Below are 15,700 nucleotides of genomic sequence, written 5' to 3' on the forward strand. Positions count from 1 at the left end.
TTTTCTTTTTTCCCACCCCCTCTTCTTTAATGTAATAAAAGCTTCCTTCACAGCGGGAGAAATTTATGCTCGAGATACAGCAACTTTGTGGCTGGTAATTCTCGAGGCCAACGATGTCAAATAATCCATTTTCTCGGGGCTGCGCGGGGGAATAAAGGGCTCCTGCTGCACAGAAAGCAGCATACCCAAGCACCGCGTTTCTCTAGCAGGCAACGTTAGCGCGGGGGACTTTTTTTTTTTTTTACGTGAAAAAAAATGCCAGCATTTATTTGTATTGCAATAAAAAGTACTGCCCTGTGTTTCCAGAGAAGGAGATCCAGTGTCAACCAACAGTCAATCACTGCAGACCAGTTACCGGTGCGCAGCTGGGCTCAGTAAATAAAAATCCAGACAAAACTGTATGCTGTATATTTTACTCCCATGAAATAAAACACATTTTTTTTCATGTTTGCTGAAAAGTAAAACAATAATATTGTACGAAATGTTATACACAGGGCATGTTTTACATTGCAATATCAGAAACATCATTGCATCCACCAGAGGTACTATTCTAAAACTGATATTCACACAATGTTTTTTTTTAATAATTATATGTTAGAAACATACAGTGTCGCATTTAGTATATACATTCCCTTGCTCGCAAGCGAAAAAATCCTAATCGCTTCTGTGTAACATGCTTTATTTTAAAGCCTAACCTTTTAAAAACACTGTTGTGATATTACTAACAACTGCTTTTATAAAATTAATTTGACATTTCGATATATATACATCCTTTCAGTCATTTTTATGTTAACAATGCTAAACTTAAAAAATAACAAGCTTATAGTAACATTAAAATGTCATATCATATCCAGTCAAACATTTGTCCATATATATATATATATATGTCCTTGTAACTGTTGAAATACTCTTAGTGAAAGAAAGATCTCAGAATCCGTAGGAGGTCCTTTGAAAACAAAGGAACTATCTTATTTCAGTGGTTTCCTCTTTTTTTCCTCTCTCTCTCTCTCTCTCTCTTCCTCTCTCTCTCTCTGTCTGATTTTTCCTCCTTTCTCTTTCTCTCTAGTGCCCATTACTTTCTAGTGTAATTCTCAGTCTCTGCGGGACATGGGGAGGGATTCCCATGCAGTGTTTCCTACTCGGGTGTCTCACACGGGTCTGTCCACCGCGTACTGGCAAGCGCTCAGGTTGGAAGCGGGGTTCTGCACACTGGCATAGCCAAAACTGGAGTGCTGCTTGGCTTTAAGTCTCAGACTCGCCAAGCTCGAGTTACATGTGTCCCTATAAACATATGGAGGTGTTGGAGGAGCATAAGGACAGGCTGGCGTTGGCACTGCAGAATTCAGGGAGGGATTGCTCAAGTTGTTCAAGTTATTCAGGCTGTTGAGGCTGGAGCCGGGGACCCCGGTGACTGCAGAGGGTACCATGCTTGAAGACATACTCATGGAGGAGATGGAGTTTGGAGGGGAGAACATGCTCTGAGAAGACAGAGGGTTGACATTCATGGAGTTGAAGAAAGGAAAGCTTTTGGTGGAGAGGGAAGCAGAGGTCAGGCCCTTGGCTGCCCAGTTGTTGTACGAGTAGCCGGGGTACATGTCATCGTAGGGCTGCATGAGGCCGTTAAACTGTGGACCGAAGCCGTTTTTGCAAAGCTCGGCTTGCTGGTTCCTTTCTCTCTTTCTCCATTTGGCTCTGCGGTTCTTGAACCAAACCTTTGGAAATGGGGGGAGAGGGAGGAAGGGAGGGAGATGCGAGACGCGAGTTAGTCAGGAACCACCACCACTTTGCAACCACCACCACTTCGCAACCACCACCACAGCCCTTCGCAAGCTCTCAGGGCAACAGCCGAGTGTGTCCAGATATACATATATATATATATATATATATATATATATATATATATAAAGGTGTACGTGCATATATATATACATATGTATGTTCGCCTCGTCCTCTACGGAGCCCCGCGCTGGGCCAGGGCAGCGATGTGCTGCCGGGGCCGCCGAGCATCCCCCGGGCCCCGGTGCCGCCGGGGTTTAGCGAGGCAGAGCCGTGACCGCGCCGTTTCCCCCCCGCAGCCTCCGGCATAATTTGCGATGCTCTCATTCGCGCCACAGAGGCCAACGCTTCCTTCTTCTCCTTCTTCTCTCTCTTCCTCCCCCCCCCGTTTCTCTCTCTTTTTTCCCCCTCCTTCCTTGGCTTATTCCGCACTGGAGCCATCCAGGGGAAATACAAAAGTGCAAAAGCGAGGGCAAAACGCCTGGAAACCCGCGGAATTTTAAGGCGATGTTTCCTATTACGGGGAAGGAGGGGGAAGCCAGCAACTAATAAATCCTTGCTTCAGCTTGTTAAAGCTACAAGTTCCTCCTGCGCGAAAGCTTCCAGAGCCGAAAACCACTCTCTAAACAAACTTGTTCGACTGCTCTTTGGCGAAAAAAAAGGAAAAACAAAAGAAGAAAAAAAAATCGCCATTTAACAACGCTCTAACTGAGATCCAAGGGATCTTCTCCGCAGACAATGGGGAAAACGTGCCCTTTCCCAATCCACATCTGGGTGTCTGACCCGCCGGGCAGCCGCCAGCAGCAGCCTCACCGTGTGTATTGGAGCCGCCCCGGGGGGTTTGCAGGAGCCCCCCCGGTCGAGCCGCGCAGGGGCCGCCCGGGCAGCACGGGGACGGGCCCCGACCGGCGGCACCGCGCCGCCCGAAACCTCCTCCCCCCCGCAAAAGCCGCGCCGCCGCCGACACCGCTTCGTGCTCCGGCGACGCACCGGCCCCGGCCGGGCCCCGCTCCCCGCCGCGGGGCTGCCCCGGCCCCGCACACCGCCGGCCCCGGGCGGAGAGCCGGCCCCGCTCGCTGCTGCCCCCGGTTCTCACTGCCTCGCTTTCCTCAAGCGACCGCGGGGAGAGGATTTACGTGGGACTTCCGAAAGTCTGGGGTTTCGGCCCCTTCGGGTGCTTTTTTGGGCGTTTTTTTCCCGCAGCGCGGCGTTTGCACGCGAGCGGGATCCGGCCGCGGTATCTCTGCAGCGCCGTGATGGTCCCATAAATCTCAGAGGGGGGAAAGGGCGGAGAGAGACGCTCGTCGAATTGTGAAACCAAAAGACAGCGAAAATGCAAGGAAGGGCACGTCGGGAGTGCCTCGGAGTGAAGTAAAAGCCCTTGTGTATTTTACATCTTTTTCTCATTAGAGGCAGCGCAGGTTGCAGCCTGTTCCAAGTTGCTTTCTTGGCTAATGTTTTCATTAGCGTTTCGATCAAAAGGAGCAGGACGCATTGCGCGGTGAGGGCGAAACGTGCAGCAAACCATATTCCGGAGAGAGAGAGAGATATCCCAATCTGTCTCGCTTTGACAGAAATGTCCTGCTCTGCCCTGCTTTTGTGCAAAGGCTCTGAAGTTTGCATACAAACCGAAATCGAAAGCAGCTGCAAACATTGCAGCCCTCCTCCCCTTCCCCCCCCTCCCCGAGCCCCGCTGCTCGGAGCCGGGGTGTCGTGTCGGGACTTACCCTAACCCTGGCCTCGGTGAGGTTGGTCCAGACGGCGATCTCCTCCCGGGTGGACATGTCCGGGTAGCGATTCCGCTGGAAAGTGGCCTCCAGCTCCTGCAGCTGCTGGCTGGTGAAGTGAGTCCGCTGCCGCCGCTGCCTCTTCTTCTTGGAGGGGTCCTCGGGCCCCGCATCCTCGTTCTTGCTCTGCTGGCTCTTATCTTTCTCTGTAAGGGGGGAGACAAAAAACAACAAGGCGGAAAACGAGGGCGTCTCAGCCTCCGAAGCCTCCTCTCCAGCGGCTGGGGAAGGGCTCGCCCCAGCGCTGCCGGATCCCGCAGACTGCCCCTGACGCGGCTCGGCGGTGTAATGATTAACCCGCCCGGCCTCCGCCGCCGCGGCCCCTCCGCGCCCCGCGGGCACCCACGGGTGGGCTCCTCCCGGAGGAGCAGCCGCCGCCGGGGGAGCGGGACGGAGCCGCCTCTCCGCCTGCCTGTGCGCAAGTTTTTCGCCTATCTGTACCCGTACTGTTCTCCCATCTGTATACCTGCAATCCGTGTTATTTGCCCATCTATACCCACGTTATTCGCCTGCCTGTATCGTGCTGTTCCTCTGCCTGTCTCCGAATTATTCGCCCATCTGCATCCACATCATTCGCCCATCCGTACCCGTATTTGTCTGTCTGTACCCGTGTTACTCGCCGACCTGTACCCGCATTGTTCGCCCGTCTGCATCCATATAACTCGCCCACCGCTGTACATGCCACTCGCCTACCCTGCACGTCTCGTTATCTTTCTATACGCCGGCACACAGACACCGCACGCGAAAAAACACGCAAGGGGGCTCGGCTCGGGTGCGGGGCGCTCCCGGGCAGAGGGGCGGCGGCGGCGCGCGGGCCGCGGGGCTGCCGGGGCCGCCGGCCGGGCCGGGCCGGGCCGGGGCAGGGCAGGGCCGGGGCAGGGCAGCGGGCGCCCGGCGGGCGGGGGTCCCTGCCGCTCGCCCCCTCTTACCTGCGGCCTCGGGGCTGGAGGTGTCGGAGATGGTGTGCACCTCCAGCCGGTGCTTGGCGGACTCCAGGGAGGAGCGCGCCTGCCCCGGCGCCAGCGCCGTCGCCATGGCCAGCGCGGGCTGGTGGTGGTGGTGGCAAGATGATGAAGAGGAGGAGGAGGAAGGTGAGGAGGAGCACAGCTTATTCCCGGCTCCCAGGCGCTCCAGGCTTAACGGGTCCTTCATGCAGTTCATCGGCAAAAGGACGCCAAAGTCTACGTGCGCGCCTGGGGGGTCGACAGGAGAAGGTGTGCGTGTGTCTGTAGGTGTCGGTACGTGTAGGAGGGTCGGCGCGGCGCCCCCTCCCCGGGCGCGGAGCGGCCCCGCGGCTCCGGGGGGTCAGGGCTGCTGGGCGGGGAGCCGCCTCGGGGCGGGCGGCGCTCGGCTAGCGCCCGGGCGGCGCGGCGAGCCCAGAAGCCCCCGCCGCCCGGGGGGGAGCGGCGGCGACGGGCGAGCGGGCGAGTCCGGTCCTGCAAGAGCCGTCACGGCGACAGCGCTGCTGCCCGGCCGGCGGCCCCCGGCCCGCCGCGGGGCTCCGCGGGGCGGGGGCGGCGAGGCGCGGCGGCGCTCCGCGGGGCGCTCCTCTCCGCTGCCCGCGCATGGACCCGCGCCGCGCCGCGGCCGCCCCGCACCGCACCAGCTCAGCCGCTTCCCTCTTGGCCTGACATCTTAAACCGGCGGCGGCCTTCCCCGCGCCGGCGCGTCACCCGCCCCCGCCCCGCCCCGCCCCCGCCCCGCCCCTCCGCGCCCCGCCCCGCGCCCCGCCCGCGCAGCCCTGCGCGCTCCCGGCCGCCCCCTGCGCGCTCCCGGCAGCGGGCGCACCCGCCCCCCAAAACCTGGCGTTTTCCGCCCGGTTTGCCCCGCGGGTGGTGCCCGCGCCCGGAGCGCCCGGCCTCCGCCGGCCGGCCCCGCGGGGCGCCCCGTCGGGGCGGCTCCGGGCACGCCCGCCCCGCTCCGCTCCGCTCCGCGCCCCTCCGCGCCTCGCCGCGCTGCCTGCCGCACTCGGCGAGGAGCGGGAAGCTCGGCGCTGGCAGAGGCGCTGCAGCAAGGAGGAAGAAAGCGAGGAAGCCCCGGGCCCGGTTCCCTCGCCATGGAGGGGGTGGGAAACAAGCGGGAGGGGTGCGCGGCCGGTTCGACGGCGGATCGTTGACTGGCAACAGCCGCAGTAGCCGTAACAGTACAGCAACGACAGCTAAACACGGACGACAACAATAACCCCCCCTCTGCGGCACGGCTCCGGAAAGCCTCGCATCACACCCAAAGGAGTGAGGAAGAGCGTGTGCATCCCAGCCCCCGAGCGCTCGTAATCCCCGCGCTCGCCGGCTGTCTTGTCTCCCTCTGCCTGCACCGAAGGCGGAGAAAACGGGGGAAAATCCTCTCGCCGGCACTGCCGTTCCCGTCCCCTCCTTGCAGCCAGGTTTCCAACAGCGAGCCCCCAGGGAGGCTTTTCCGCCCCGGTTTTACCCCTTGTTCGCGCAGTTATCCGCCGGCATCGTTTCCCCCTCTCGGCGGGGGCCCGCAAGGACCGCCCCGCTTCCCGGCGCGGCGCCCAGAGTAGCCCCTGCACCCGCGCCCACGAAAGCCGTTCGCAGAGTTTGGCCAAGCCCCGCACAAGTCTCTCACACGCGGCCTCCCGACCAACCCCCCTCCGAGGTTTGGGGGGCAGGACTTGACCCCTCGGCCCCGGGCAGCGGCGGCAGAGGGACGGGCTGCGCTGTCCCGCCGTCCCCGCTCACGGGCCCGCTTATAGCGCGGGGGCAAGGCTGCTTGCGGACCCGGGTGTCGCAGGAGGAAGGAGGAGCGCGGCTGTTTCCAGCGGGTCTAACGCGGCGGCAGGTTGCCCTCCCGTGTTGGTCAGGATCTCCCGGGGCGGAGGAGCCTGTCCCCGAGCCCCACTGCCCCGGGGAGCTGCGGCCCTGTCAGGGGTGGGGAGCCCAAGGGAGCCCAGGCGCGGAAAATGCAGGTCGCGCCTCTATCTTCAACTCCTCTGCAAGGTCCTCGGCATCGAAAAGTTACCGAAAGCTTCCCCTTGGCGTGGCCCTGCGCACCCACATCCCAGCGCCCAAACTTTTCTGTATCCCGTTGCTTCCCACCCACCCCCGCCCCGCGCAAGGGTCCTTCTTAGTCGCTGATGCTCGTTCGAGGTACGTATCATCCCTCGCAATCTTACTTATCGCTAAATTATACATATTACTTTCGCAGCCTGTTAGTAAAGAAGGTTAAATTAATTTACATTCTGCTCATTATCTGGTGTTTAAATGACGTGTTTTTATCCCTGAGATTTGGCAAAGAATCTCTTTCCTCAGACCCCACAGCGTTTCGACGGAGACAATGCTCTTACATTTGTAGTGGATTTTAATCTGATAAGACTCTAATTTGCTTAAGTCTTTTAAATAGGGGGTTTAAAATGATTCTAGCGGTTTTCTTATTGAATTTCCTCTAATCCCCCCAAGATCATAAAGTATATGTGTAAAGTAAATATTTCCTCCCTTTGCACCGGCAGCAGATGACCTATAACTAAGTCAATATGAATCCGGCTCCATTCCGCACAATTTGTTTACCAATCATATCCCCGTTTCTTCTTAACCTCTCGCTACTCCGTGGTCCTGCACCCAGAAATCCCCCCCCAGCCTTTCCCCACGGCGGGACCGCGCCACGGCCGCGGGCGCGGAGCTGCCCCGGCCCCGGCCAGCGGGCGCGGCCTCGGCCTCGCTGCGAGGGGCGCTGGGAGGGGACGCCGCCCTTCTCCAGCCCCCACGTCGGGCTTGTAACCAGCCTGAAAAGCCCTGGGGAGGGGGAGCCGGAGGGAGAGGGGATACGGTGGTATCCCCCCCCCTGTTTTGGTTTCAAGGGGGCAACGCGGCCCTCTCCCAGATGAGCCCTTTCCCCCCCCTTTCCTTTCCTTTCCTTTCTTTGCGTTCATTTATTTTTAGTTAGTTTAGGGAAATGCCGGCTTCTTCAGCCGCGACTCGAAACGAAAAGTCTCTCCCGGCTGCGCGGCGCAGGGCGCTTTTTACGCGCTTTATGCGCTTGCGGGGCGCAGCGCCGGTGCCCGCCCCGCCGCGGCCCTCTCTGTCCCGGGAGACTCGGCGGGGGCAGGCGGGTCCCGGCCCGCTCCCCCCAGGGAAGGGGAGAGGAGGAGCAGGGCCCGGCCACCCCGCCGCCCTCCCACACCTTCCCCAGCGCCAGCCCCGCGTCCCCCAGCCCCAGCCGGGACAGACCCTCTGGCCGTCCCCGCGTCCCCAAAAGCGGGGCACGGCACCGGCCTGGGCAAGGGAGAGGGTGCCGGCATTTCCTTACATGCCTTTGATTAAAACTCCCCCACCCCGGGCAGGGGGGGGGAGCTACCACGCAGCATTAGTTGTCATGGTGACCATAAATCACGTAAATCCAAAAATACCCACCTATAATCTGAGATGAAGCTTTTATTTCCCGAGTGAAATAATATTTTAAAAGCTGTCAGCCAACCGAAAAACAACCTAATTGTAGACACCCAAGTAATATATTAGCGGTAAAGGTTTCAATTAAAATGTCAAAAGTGTTTTTTCCATTTTGTTTTCTTTTTCTTTCTGCTGGGAGCTCCTAGCCCCTTTCGGGTTCGGGTCCTGCCCGCGAAGCCGCCCCGGCCGGCTCACCCGCGTACCGACTGTCCGCGCCTGCTGCGCGGGGCCGCCACCCCAAAAAAACCTATGCGGGGGAATTCCCCCTTCCCCTCCCGCCCGGCGATGCAGGGCTTGCCGGCGACGAGCCCCGGTGGGCTGGAGGGCATCCGCCGGCTGCGAAAAACGGGGATTTGGGGCTGTTCCCCACCCCGCTCCGCCTCCTGCATTTCCTTTTAAATTTTGTGTTTGTTTTTCCCGAGGGTGTTTTTCGTCCTCCCGCTCCCGCCGGCGGAGCCGGCGGCCCGGGACCCCCGCTGCTGGTCCCGGTGCGGGAGGCGGGCGGCCGGGAGCGGGGCCGGGAGCTGAGCGGCTCGGCTGGGGGTGCCGGGGTGGCCAGACCTACTGCGGGTATTTATTTTCCCACTTTTCCTTTATCTCCTTACGGGATCGTTGTTTCTAGGCGTAATACTCTCCTAAATGGATAAATTGGTTCTCTTGTAGAGTCCCCAGCTAGTCCTGTTGTCTTTTACCTTTGGCTTGTTGTCTTTCGCCTATCTCGGATTACCGGGTATTCTCCTCGATGAAGAGCCATTAATTACCCATTCAGTCAATATTAGGAAGACTACAGAGCTTTTTACATAGGATTAAGAAGACATCAGATTGTTCCGTTAGTATATTCCTACTCACGCATAAGCTTTCGTTATACATTTAGTTTTCCCTGGAGTGAGGCTAACAACTGCCGCATATATTATTCTCGGACGACGGCGGGGGGGGGGGAATTATATATCCGCAGCGCAATAAATAACTTTTAAGTTGCGGGGGGGGGGGGCTGCGGGCAGGGGCGCGCAGCTCCCCGGGCGCCGCGCAGGGGCAGCGCAGCGGCCGAGCGCCTCCGCCCCGGCCAGGGGAGACCCCGGCTCCGCCGCCCGGGCCACAGCTCCGGGGACACGTGTGGCCAGGCTGTGTGGCGGGGACGGTGCCGCTCAGCTCTGCTTGGCGGCCCGCGGCGGCAGCGACGCTCCGGCCCCGCCTCGGCCCCCCCGCGCCCGCGCCCTCCCGCGGGGGCGGAGGCTGCGCGCCCACCTCGTCCCGGGGCTCAAAAAAGGCACCGGCGACCTTGGCTTTGCAGGCTGCCGTGCCTTCAGCTGATCTGGACGGAAAGCTGAATCAGCGTCGGGGTTCTCGTCTTTGAAAAAGAGATGTTACGTTACGGAATACCCGGACCGAAGAATATATATATTTTTAATTTTTTTTTAAAGTTGAAACAATCAATTTGTGACGCTGAATGATGATATAAGGCGGAATGTAATTTCAGCGTTTTATGCTGGAGGCTGCTGTTTCAGCAATACCCAGATTATTGATTACAGGAAAGGATTCCTGAAGTAGAATTCACGCTGCCAGCAAATCGTATAGATTATATATATACACACACTTACACGCACACACACGAATAGTTTAAGCGTCCTCCCGCCCTGCACGAAAAAATTATTCGAATAAACCCACCAGCAGCCAGGTACGCGTGCTGTGGGGCTGTCGAGGCGTGTGCTGAAGTTTTCCTAATTTTGTGGGACGGGTCACCCGGCAGCAATTTTCCCGTCGCTCTGGGTGAACGTGACACCCGCCGGGCTGCGTTCGGCACTCGAGGCTGCAATAACAGTTTCGCACTTTCCCGTTCTCCTTTCCCCGGCTGCCCACGGACCCGTTTCTTCTGGAAACGCGGGAACCCAGCGCGCCCGTGTCGTTTTGGAGGGTCTCCTACCGAATTTCGTTTCCTCCTTTCACAGGAGCGTCGCTTTGACCAAACATTCGCATTTTTTCCTACTACTACCACCCATGCCGCTAGTTAGCGATGATTCTCCTTGTGCCCACCACCGGTGCCTAACTCGCGAAATTACCTGACCGCCCTCGTAATTTCCGAAACTGAACTCTGACAGAGGGGGGCCAAAACCCCCCTGCTCCCCTTCCCCGCCTCTCACCCAGCCCGCCCCAAGGACCAGGCTTTTGGATGGTAGATCCCATGAAGCACGAAGTCCTGACAGTCAGGCAAGACGAAAGTCAACGAGCACCGCGCGATTAAAAGCAAATCAAAGCCAAGACCCCCCAAAACCCGCCCGAATCACGAGAAAACACCCGTGATTTCTACGATTTGCCCGAGCGCCTCAGGGCGGCTCAGGACTTGCCCTTATGCGTCGCACAGAGACGGGCTGGGGCTGCGCACAGGAATCATCCCCACATCTGCCGGGATATATCCCCACATTTGCCGGGATATATCCGCGTCCGCGGTCGTTCCGCGCTCCCCTTCCCCGTCCACGGGAAGGTTTTAATGGTCAGGCAACCCCGCGCTGCTTCTTCGGCTCAGACTTATATTTTAATTAATGGCATTAAAGGTGTTTAGATAGCAATTTCCCCGCCTCCCAACGAGTAAAAACCAGACCGGCTGATACGGTAACGAGGCAGGAAATTTTGCGTGTACGACAATAATCCGGGTTCATAATTGATGGTTAAGAAAATAACCATTTGTTTCTCGGCAGAGGAAGTAAAAGTTACCGTGTCAGGGAGCATATGTGGATATTACTTTTATAAATACTTAGTCGAATAAAGCTGGCGTGGAATGGCTCATAAATTTATTATATCAGAAAGGTCCCCACTTTCCCATTAGATCGTGCTCAGGGCTTTGATTAAGACCACCTGTTCGGCGGGAGGAAAAGGCAGGGGAGGGCGAAAAGGCCTTTCTTATTTGCAAACCATATATAAAGCAATGTCACCCTTCCTTTCCACATTATTTAACACTTATTACTGGCGGAGGGGAAAAGCGCCAGACCCTGGTAAAGCCTATTTGTGCACAATTTAATATCACGTATGTTTCCGGGATTAAAAATTATCGGCTCGTAATACCTTCGCGTTTGGAATTACCCCGGATTTTGCTCGCTAACCTTCCTTTAGCCTAAGCGTTTCTTCTTCTAGGGGTTTTGATGCCCAGCTAGCAAATCCCGCTTAAAGTCTCGGGGGGAGGGTGGACTCGGGAAGGGGACGTGGCTCCTCCTGAAATCACTGGATGTTATCTGAGGAAGAGCGAGCCGTTCGGCCAAGCAGGGTTAATACAGCACCCTTACAAGGAAGTGTTTAACCACGAGACCGGGAATACGTGCATTATTAATTCACTCTAGTTTCCTGTATTATTAATTCAGGTTAATATATTTTATTTAAACAAAATTACGTTTATCTTGGATTAAACAGTCTCTCGAAATACAGAGCGCTTGTTTTCTTCTTTGTAATATGTTTGCATTGCTGTTTTTCTTTACCACCCCTCGGGCTCGCCTACCAGACCCCCCGAAACGGGCAGGGGCAGGGAAGGCAGGAGCTCGCTCTGCCCGCGGACGGGGCGCCGCGGGGTGCCCGCCTCTGGGGGCAGGAGAGGGCTGGCGGCTTGTTTGCGGGCGGGGGGGGGCGGAAAGTAGAAAATACAAAGGGATACGAGAGCGAGGCTGCCGGGACCCGAGAGGCGCCGACCGGACAGCGACGCTTTTTGGGGGGACGCGCTGGCGGCGGGTGTTAGTGCGCGCCTGCAGCCGCGGGGGTGCGGCGCACCCCCTTCCCTTCCTTCCCTTCCTTCCCCTCCCTCCCTCCCCCGCGGCCGCGCATCCTCAGGCGCAAGTGGCGCCCGGGCGCAAGGGCCACGCTGCGCTGCGCGGCCGGCGGGCAGCAGAGGGCGCCCTGGGGCCGCGCAGGCGGCCCCGCCGCGGGGCTCCCGCCCGCCGCCCCGGCAGCGCGGCCCGCGGAGGGGCGCGGAGGGGCCGCCGCTTACCATTGGCGCTGGGGGGCGGCCGCCCGAAGAGCTTGCTGCCGGCGGGCTCCTTGCGGCCCTCCGGCGCCTCGCTGAGTTCCCCCTTTTTGATGTCCGCCTCCTTGGAGAAAAGACACTCGACGGCGGCGGGCTGCACCCCTGGGGACGGGGACACGGGGGGGGGGGGCACAGGGGAGAGGCGGTCAGCGCCCGCTGCTGCGCACCCTTCCGCGGAGGCGGCGCCGCTTCCCGGGGGCTGCCCCGCCTGGCTCCGCACCCGCGCACCGCGCCGCAGCGGGGCCGCTGTGCCGCCGGCCCGGCGGGAGACGGTTTCTCTTACCTAGCTGAACGCAGGCGGAGACAAGTTTGCGGCAGTTGGACTCCATTACCCGTTATCTGCAAAAGATGAAGGCACCGGAGTTTTAAAACGATAATTCCGGGAGCGAAGAATAAATGCAAAACAGAAACCCAGCCGCCCGGCAGCCACGTCGCAGCGATGCCGGCCGGACCCCCACCTTTCCCCGGCGCTGACCGCACGGTGCCCCCTCTCCCCGCCTCAACCTCGGGTCCCACCCGAGTCACACCACGGGATAGGTGCATACCCCCGTGGCGGTTTCCCAGCCCGTCGGACCACTCGGCCGCCCTCCACCCCTCGTTATTTGGGGACGTGGAGGAGGGCTCCCCGAACCTCGCTGCCGTGCTCCGCCCCGGGACGCCCCGACCCCGGTCCCAGGGTCACCCCGGTCCCAGGGCTGCCGTGGGGCAGCCGTACCGGCAGCCGAAACCCCTGCGCGGCGGGAGATGCGCGGCCGCGGCTGCGCCCGCCGAGGCCTCGGTCCCCGGCTGAGCCTCCGCGCTCTCCGGCCACCGCCGGCGCCTCCCCCGGCCTGAGAGGCTGGGCAGTAAAATCACGGGATTAGTGCCTGATTGAGATGTCTGTTCGTGAGATATTACAAAATTCATTATCACAGCTCTCTACTAACTCGATATGAAGTAACACAGATGGGATTTTATTAGTCCAGGCTTCAAATGTTTACTTATGATAATTTCGGGGGAAATTTGCATGTCACCATCATTTCGGTAATCTTTCTTCTTCTTCTTCGCCTCTTTTTTAATGTCTGAACCGGGCGCATTATTAGCTGGTGCTTACAAATGCGGCAGCCGGGAGCCGAGGCACGTTTGGGACGAGCAGCGCCAGCCGCAGCGCCCGCCGTGCGGGGCCCCGCCGCCCGCCGCCGGGCAGGCAGGACGGGACCGGGGGATAAAAGGGGAGGGAAAAAAAAGGAAAAAGCGGGGGGAAATGGGAAGGTGCGGTTATCGTGACTCCTCCGGGTCTCGCTGTGACACGGCGGTTTCTATCCAACGCCGAAGGACGCCTGGGAGAAACTCTGCTCCTCCAGCAGCCGGGCCTAGCACACGAGCTGTGCCTAAATTAGTCGGGGAGGCGATGAAGAGAACCTTAGTTCTTCGCCGATGGTCCTCAGATCGGGACAGGTCTCCGTCAAGATTAGTCGTGCGTGACAGGTTCAGCTGCCCTCTCCCGCCGCCTGCCTCGATGGCTGATTTATCCCATGCGTGGAGACACGCAGCTCCCCCCACGCAACACGCACGGCCACCGAGGGGAAGTTTTTCCTCTCTCCTGAATCGCCGGTCTCCTCGGAGAAAAGTGCCTTTCCCGGCCGGATTATCATTCCTTCCTCGCTCTCAGTTGCCCGCACTGCTCCTTCCCTTTCTCCTCTCCGCGTCCTCTTTTAATTTTTGTTGCAAACCGCACCGCCGCGCGGGGCCAAGGGGAGCGAGAAGCGTTTTCCTATTGTCTCCGGCCCGGCGACTCAAATGAAAGCAGCTCCACTTGCTTTTCCATTCCCATTTCTCCGAGCACTCCTCCGCTCGCAATTAGTACCTCAGCACCCCGAGCACCCACAGCCCCAGCAGCCGCACCAGCCGGGCGAGCTTGCCCTTCCTCCGCGGCTTTGCTGGGCCCGCTCAGCAGCAACCTGCTCGGAGCACTCCGGCCGTAACAACTGCAGGGCGCGGACAAAAAAGCGGTGTCACGCGGGATTTTATTTTTCCTTATTGGTATCTATCGCTATGCTGTCGACGAGAAAAAAAAAAGGAAAACCCGAAACAACCTCCCGAAAAACAGAGTCCCCCGGCAAATACCTCAGCAACGCCCGAAATACTGCGGTCCCTGATTTCGGCGGGAGGGGTTTTGTCAGAGGCCGCGGCCGCTGCCGGGGGCTCTCAAACGAAAGGGGGGCTCTGCGCGGGGCCTACCCCTCCGCGCTGCCCGCAGGGGCAGCCGGGCCCCGCCGCTCCCCCGCGGCGGGTGGTGCCGGGGCTCCCGGCCGCGGAGCCGCAGACCCGCCCGCCCGATTTTCCGGCGCCGCGAGCCCGGGCCGGCGCTGCCGCCGTCCCCCGCCCGGGTGCGCGGTTCCGCGGCGGGAAGGCGCTGCCCGCGCGGCCGCTCCGCGGGGCCGGGCGCGGCGGGGCCGGTTCCCCAGCGCCCGCCCCGCCGGGGGAGGCCGGGGCCGGCGCGGCGGGGAAGCGGCGCGGGGGCAGCGCTGGCTCCCCTCGCCGCCAGCCCTGCGGGACGGGCCGCAGCCGCCCGGGAGGACATCAGCAACTCGAGCCCGCAGCAGCCGGCCCGCGGCCCCGCCGCCCGTCCCGGGGTGCGCAGAGCCGGGACCGGCCGGCTCCCTAGCCCTGCGCCCTTCCCGCCGGCACCCCCCGAGACCCCCCCCCACTCACCGGGGCCGGCTGCGCTGTCCGCCCCGCTGCTCGCGCTGCTGGTGCCGGTGCTGCCGGGGGCAGCGGGGCCGCGCCGGGCTCCTGCGCTGGCTGCGGGGCCGCGGAGCCGCCGCCGCCGCTGGCTCCCTCCTTCCCCGGCCCTCCCGCGCCCCCGCCCCGCCCCGCCCGCCTCCCCGGGCCCTGACGTCACGCAGGCTCCGCCGAACGCGCTCCGCCGCCGCCGCGGGGCCGGGCCGGGCGGCTCCGCGGCGCTGCGCGGCGCTCCGCGGGCACGGGCGCAGCGGCGGCGGCCCCCGGCCGCGGAGGGGGCAGGGGGCAGGAGGAATGACAAAAGGCGGCGCAGGCGGCGCGCTAGGTAGCCGGAGGAGAACCGAGGTGAGCGAGGACGCCCGCGGCCCCTCCGCGCCCGCGCAGGGCGCGCCCCGCCCCGCTCCTCTGCGCGCCGCGCCGCTCCGCCCGGCCGGGACAAGTGGCTGTGGCCAAAGTTTCCCGGGCCCGGCTGGTTGCTGTCCTTGCACCAGGTGTGAGGAGGGATCGCCAACCCATTGTGAGAGGTCTCGGTTTCCTTTTTAAATCCACTTCTTTGGATTTTTTTTTTCTTTTTTACTTCTTCTATTTTTTTTTTAAATCCCTGGGGTTCTTGTTCGTGTCCGCATCGCTAGCGCAGGGCCGGGGTAGCCGAAAGCCTGCCGCTCAGCTCTGTTACCCGCCCTGCCTTCGTTCACGGACGATAGCGAGAAAACGCTACGGCCGGCTCTCTCCCCCTTTTCCCCAAACGAGACCGAGCTGGCGCCAGGGGGGAATTTATTTTCGATTTTGAGAGGTTTTCCGCGTTTAAGAAAATAACGAAGTCGGATATCTCTATTTAGACCAAACTAAAGCGATGGCTTCTTCTCGCAGCGTTTCCGCGGCTTTGTTTATAGAGGGACCACGCGAAAATAAAATAGGCGCTTTCTTAACTCAGAGGCTGCACCTGATCTGTTTGTGGCTATTTTTAAATTGCTTCAGCCTGCAGTGAATTTTAGTTATTTATA

General features: G+C 60.2%; 1 protein-coding gene across 4 annotated transcripts; it reads right to left on the reverse strand.

Annotated features, from left to right (window-relative positions):
* Positions 1–403: 403 nt before the first annotated feature.
* PITX2 (paired like homeodomain 2) lies at positions 404–14,806 on the reverse strand. 4 transcript variants are annotated; one of them, XM_075500743.1, is made up of 6 exons: positions 14,667–14,806; positions 12,256–12,311; positions 11,937–12,074; positions 4,493–4,756; positions 3,504–3,709; positions 404–1,712 (listed from the first exon to the last, which is right to left on the reverse strand). In XM_075500743.1, exons 2-6 carry the CDS (start codon positions 12,299–12,301, stop codon positions 1,149–1,151), a joined length of 1,218 nt encoding a protein of 405 aa, XP_075356858.1. In that variant the 5' UTR covers positions 12,302–12,311; positions 14,667–14,806; the 3' UTR covers positions 404–1,148. The 4 variants fall into 4 exon arrangements, with proteins under 4 accessions (XP_075356858.1, XP_075356859.1, XP_075356860.1 ...); XM_075500744.1 differs by lacking the exon at positions 11,937–12,074; XM_075500745.1 differs by lacking the exon at positions 4,493–4,756.
* Positions 14,807–15,700: the final 894 nt, after the last annotated feature.

The sequence above is a fragment of the Mycteria americana genome, chromosome 4 (genome assembly GCF_035582795.1).
Source record: "Mycteria americana isolate JAX WOST 10 ecotype Jacksonville Zoo and Gardens chromosome 4, USCA_MyAme_1.0, whole genome shotgun sequence".
Lineage (NCBI taxonomy): Eukaryota > Metazoa > Chordata > Aves > Ciconiiformes > Ciconiidae > Mycteria > Mycteria americana.